The sequence below is a fragment of the Loxodonta africana genome, chromosome 15 (assembly GCF_030014295.1).
Source record: "Loxodonta africana isolate mLoxAfr1 chromosome 15, mLoxAfr1.hap2, whole genome shotgun sequence".
Taxonomy (NCBI): Eukaryota; Metazoa; Chordata; class Mammalia; order Proboscidea; family Elephantidae; genus Loxodonta; species Loxodonta africana.
The window spans coordinates 68,887,128-68,893,170 of NC_087356.1; the positions used below are offsets into that span (position 1 = coordinate 68,887,128).

Consider the following 6,043-nt stretch of genomic DNA (forward strand, 5'->3'; position numbering starts at 1 on the left):
CAGGCTCCCTTGCATCTGATTCTTAACCACTGTGCCACAAGGGTTCCAATCCTAACTGATACAGAAGGTGAACATCAGCTCTGTCCCTGTAACACACTGGTGGTCCATGAAAATGCTAATTATTAATGAGGAATTGTTTTCTTTTACACAATAATATATACTTGTGCCAGAAGGAAGGAGAGACAAACTGAGTATGAGAACATTATCCAAGTCCATCATAGGGCTTAGTGTTTGAATTTATTTAATATATCATGTTCTTTCTTCTTATTAAAACTTTCGATTACATGTACCCTTCTGTAATGGTACTGGGAGCTGTGGTTGTGCAGTGGTTAAGAGCCTGGCTGCTAACCAAAAGGTTGGCACTTCAAATCCACTAGCAAGCTGCTTCTTGGAAACCCTATTGGTCAGTTCTACTCTGTCCTATAGGGTCACTATGAGTCAAAATTGACTAGGTGGCAACAGGTTTGGTTTTGGTTTAGTAAGGGTACTTGACGAGCCCATGAATTTTTTCCTTTTTAATTTGTAAATTTTTTTTTCTCCTTCTTTCCCTCTGTGTTGTGGTAGAGCTTTATTTCCATTTTGGCATCTGTCTAATATCTATCCTAATATTTTAATAACATATTGTCTATGAGTCCTCAGAATAACTAGAGATGGCTCAAACACTTTTATCTCATTAACACCTTTAAGAACTTTTAATATATAAATAAATCCCCTTAAATACGAACAATTCTTATGCACAGTCATTTCAACCTATCACTCATCAGGGCAAAAAAAATTTCCCAATGGGTGTTGTTTGTTCAGTGCCTACATTAATACAATCAAAATTACATATAACATAGCCCTTGTGAAACATATCCAAGCAGTGTACATATATGAATATAATTCACATACATATACATATATGTTACACATAAATATATACAAATATATGGAATCACATACATATAGAGATATACATATTTCTTTTTGCAGGATTAAAACATGAGATACGTAGATAAAGACTGATTAGTAAGTACTTAGGAGGCCAAGAAAGAAGTTTCTTTTTAGTTTCCAAAGAGGGAAATACCTTCACCTCTCTCATTACAACTTGTGATTTTATGTGGTGACGTAAGGGGTGATACCACATCAGTGTATTAATGTTTCCTATTTGATGGCAAGTTGTAAAGCAAGCACAGTTTTAGGCATGCCAGTCCAGTCAGATGATTTTAAAAATACACTTTAACCAGATGTAAATGTTCACGCTTGGTCTAAAAAGACCCAGTAGCCCTGTGCTCTGCATCTGGGCACAGCATTATAGAGATGAGCAGTCAAGAGGATCATGTTATTTGGAGATGTCCATGCTTTTTTCTCCTTAACACAATTGTTTCAGAAGCTTTGAATCTTAGAAGCATTAGAAAAAACACACCAATAGCTCTTATCTAGAAGTGGCTCTAAAAATAAAGTGAAATATCTGGTCTTTAAGAGTCTGAAGAAACTTTCTAGGGAGAGATGGGGAAATATATCCAGATGCTCTACCACCAGCAAGAGAAGATGTGGGAGCTCAGCAACTGGCCAGAGGAGCTGGTGGTAACTGAGGCAACAAAAGTTACTGAGAGTTATTAATAGGAATGACACCAGGGTAATGGGTTTATTTTTTGTTTGTTTTTAGTTTATTGCCTCTCAAGAGGATGAAAAAGAGTTTTCTGATTGCTATTCTAAAAAAGACCAATGGGATCTTATTTGGGAAAGGGGAGGAGGAGTCGATTTATTGATTAGAAGTCTTTGCAATATATTCTCTGAGTCACATTTTCTATTTTACACTCCTTCTTTGACAAGTAAGGAGTGAGATTACCAAATTTGTACTTGAAGCCTCAACAATTATTGAGTGTCCACAAAACAATTCTCCCAAATTTGTTTTCCTGAATAAACATTTAGTTTTGGGGGACGAAGGGCACAAGTAATTAGTCAGAAAACAAATTTTTCCAATTTTAACTTTTGCATGTGAATAAGTAATCCATCTGAGTTCAGTGCATAGTCAAAGAATGTCACTTCTACACCTGTGATTCTCTAATATGGGTGCAAAGAAAAATCTATAGAAATAGTTGAAACTGAATATAGGATTCATAGGGAAATGGAGGTGACAGCGCAATACTAAAAATGCGAAAAATAGAATTTTGCATAACCCAACTGAAACATGGACAAAGGATATGAACAGGCACTTCACCAAAGAAGGCATTCAGGCAACTAACAGATACATGAGGAAATGTTCTCGATCATTAGCCATCAGAGAAATGCGAATCAAAACTACAGTGAGGTACCATCTCACCCCAACAAGGCTAGCATTAATGCAAAATAATAAATGTTGGAGAGGTTGTGGAGAGACTGGAACACTTATACACTGCTGGTGGGGATGTAAAATGGTACAACCACTTTGGAAATCAATTTGGTGCTTCCTTAAAAGACTAGAAATAGAACTACCATATGATCCAGCAATTGCACTCCTTGGAATACATCCTAGAGAAATAAGAGGCTTTACATGAACATATGTGCACAGCCCTGTTCATTGCAGCACTGTTTACAATAGCAAAAAGATGGAAGCAACCAAGGAGCCCATCAAAGGATGAATGGATAAACAAATTATGGCATATGCACACACAATGGAATACTACACAATGATAAAGAACAATGAATCCTTGAAACATCTCATAACATGGATGAATCTAGAAGACATTATGCTGAGTGAAATTAGTTGAAAAGGAAAAATATTCTATGAGAACACTATTATAAGAACTCAAGAAAAGGTTTACACACAGAAGAAAGCATTCTATGGTGGTTACAAAGGTAGAAGGGAAAAAAGGGAGGGGGGTATTCACTAATTAGATAATAGGCAAGAATTATTTTAGGTGATGGGAAGGACAAAACACAATACAGGGGAAGTCAGCACAACTGGACTAAGCCAAAAGCTAAGAAGTTTCCTGAATACGACCAAACACTTCAAGGGACAGAGTAACTGGGGTGGGGGTCTGGGGATCATGGTTTCAGGGGACATCTATGTCAATTGGCGTAACAAAGTATATTAAGAAAACGTTCTGCATCCCACTTTGGTGAGTGGCGTTTGGGGTCTTAAAAGCTATCAACTGGCCATCTAAGACACATCAATTGGTTTCAACCCACCTGGAGCAAAGGAGAATGAAGAGCACCAAAGACAAAGAAAATGTTAGCCCAAGAGACAGAAAGGGCCACATAAACCAGAGACTCCATCAGCCTGAGATCAGAAGAACTAGATGGTGCCTGGCTACCTCTGACTACCCTGACAGGGAACACAACAGGGAATCCCCGATGGAGCAGGAGAAAAGTAGGATGCAGATCTCAAGTGCCAGGAAAAATATCACGGTTAATGGTCTTACTGAGATGTAAGGACCCCAGAGGACAGGGCCCCCAGGCTCTCTGTTAGCCCAAACTAAAACCATTCTCGAAGGCAAGTCTTCAGACAAAGATTGAACTGTACTATAAGCCATAAAGTGATACTCATTAGGAGTGTGCTTCTTAGCTCAAGTAGACACATGAGACTATGTGGGCAGCTCCTCTCCAGAGGTGAGACGAGAAGGCAGAAGGGGACAGGAGATGGTTGAATGGACATGGGAAATATGAGGTGGAGAGGAGGAGTGTGCTGTCACATTACGGGGCGAGCAACTAAGGACACATAACAACGTGTGTATAAATTTTTGTATGAAAAACTGACTTGAAATGTACACTTTCACTTAAAGCACAGTAAAAAAAAGTTGCATAAAGAAATAAGTACAAATACATATAATGTATTTAGCCATGATTATTCTACCAGTCTCTTCCACCATATTGTTATAATCTTATGGGGAGTATTTATGTCTTGTAATTCACCATCTGCCCCATATTCCTTAATACAGTTCTCTGTACATAGTAGCTAGTAGGAATTGAATTTTGTAGATTTCAAATGATTAAAAATTATTTTGAGATCACTTTTCTCCAGAAGAGTGTGTTTGTACATTTATTAGTAATAAAGGTGAGATACACAAATTGTTAAGAAGATCAAAAGATACAACCCAAACAGATCATTCTATGAATTGAGATAAATAAATCTTTTTTAAACAAAGTGCTAAGTCCCATGTATATAAATTATAATATCCCCACCTGAAGTCCTTTGTAGATTTTTACAAAAGTGAATAGAGGTAATATGGGTTACTATGGGTGACGTCTGGGACTTCCTAGAATTGACCCTGTCCTCCATGTGACCCTATGAATCTAGTCTTATCCTTTAGATATTTCTTCCAAATAAGTAATGCAATAATCTCACTACTTCTGTATATATGTTGCTATCTCTACAATTCTTACTTACTAAATCTTCTCCAAGAATTAGAGGTCTTTGCCATTGCAAAATAGTCTTTTCTCAATGATTTTATTTAGAGCAACTTTGACATCCTTATTCCTCAGGCTGTAGATCAGCGAATTTAGCATTGGCACAATAATGGTATAAAATATAATAATAAAACATAAAATAAAATACAAAATAAAAATAATGGTATAAAACTTTGCCTTGGTTCAGGGAGCAAACACTTGATGGCTGCAGGTACATGAATGCTGCAGAACCATAGAAGATTGTAACAGCTGTGATGTGGGAGCTGCATGTGCTGAAGGCTTTGGACCTGCCCACAGTGGAGCGGATGAGCAGAATGTTGGCAATGATGGAGACATAGGAGGCAAGGATGGTCAAGATTGATGCAAGAATATTAAATGTACTGAAGCACAAAATTACCCCTTCATTGATATAAGTGCTGGAGCAGGACAGCTCCAGTAGTGGAAAAAGATCACAGAAGTAATGGTTGGTTATTTTAGCCTTGCAGAAAACCACTTTAAGCATGCAAAATGTATGAGCTGTGGCACCAATCAAACCCATCATATATACCTCAACTACCAGCCAGGAGCAGACCTGATAAGACATAGTGACATTGTAAAACAATAGACTACAGATGGCAACATAGCGATCATATGCCATCACAGCTAGCATAGAGCCTTCTGATATAATAAAAAATGCAAATAGGTAGAGCTGAGTCATGCATTCAAGGTAGGAGATGCTGTTCTTTTCTGTCACGAAGTTCACCAGCATTTTGGGGGTAATGACAGTGGAACAGCAGAGATCAGTGAAGGACAAACTGCTGAGGAAATAGTACATGGGGGTGTGCAGGTGAGAACTGAGCCCAATCAGTGTGATCATGCCCAGATTCGCCAGTGCTGTGACCACATAGACTCCTAGGAAGAAAAGAAAGAGAGGCAACTGGAGCTCTTGCTTTTCTGTTAGCCCAGTGAGGAGGAACTCAGTCACTGTGGAGTGGTTTCCTGCTGCCATTTTCCTCTGGGCAGTTTCTGGAGGAAGAGAAGAAGAAATTTGAGGTAGGTGTTTGTTTAAGCAGTATGAAAAAGATGCAAGTCTTATTCAGGTATCTCCGATTCTCTCTTCTGTCCCTGCTTTATGTTGGAAGTTAAGGACCCTGGGGTTCAAGTGTTATGGATCATGCAAATAAACATCAGGTGGAATTGTATCTTCTTTTATTTCTGTGCTTTAAGAGTGGGTCATAGTACTGACCGGACTCTGAACATTCAAAGAACTACTCTGATGACTTAGAATATTGAGTGTTCTGATCCCTGGTGGTACAATCGCTTAGCACTGGGCTGCTAACAAGAAGGTTGTCAGTGCAAACCCACCCAGTGACTCTGCTGGCAAAAGACCTGGAAGTCTGATTCTGTAAAGATTACAGCCTAGAAAACCATGTGGCTTGTTCTACTTTGTCACATGGGATCGATACAAGTTGAAAATTTACTCATTGGCACCTAACAGCAGTGACAACAACAAAGCACTTTCCATGCCTTTTTTGCAATTCTCTCAACTCTTCTGCAGAACAAATCCTACCAGGAAACAGACAGGTTACCATCAAGTTGATTTTGACTAATTTCGACCCTATGTGTATCAGAGTAGAACTGTGCTCCACAGGATTTTCAACGGTTGATTTTTTGCAAGTAGATCAACAGGACT

General features: G+C 38.5%; 1 protein-coding gene across 1 annotated transcript; it reads right to left on the reverse strand.

Annotated features, from left to right (window-relative positions):
- Positions 1–4,435: 4,435 nt before the first annotated feature.
- LOC135227720 (putative olfactory receptor 8G2) lies at positions 4,436–5,359 on the reverse strand. Its single transcript, XM_064268326.1, has one exon. It carries the CDS (start codon positions 5,357–5,359, stop codon positions 4,436–4,438), a length of 924 nt encoding a protein of 307 aa, XP_064124396.1.
- Positions 5,360–6,043: the final 684 nt, after the last annotated feature.

Coding starts and splice junctions, on each gene's coding strand:
- LOC135227720 (XM_064268326.1), bottom strand. CDS start 5,359: ATGGCAGCAGGAAACCACTCCACAGTGACTGAGTTCCTCCTCACTGGG.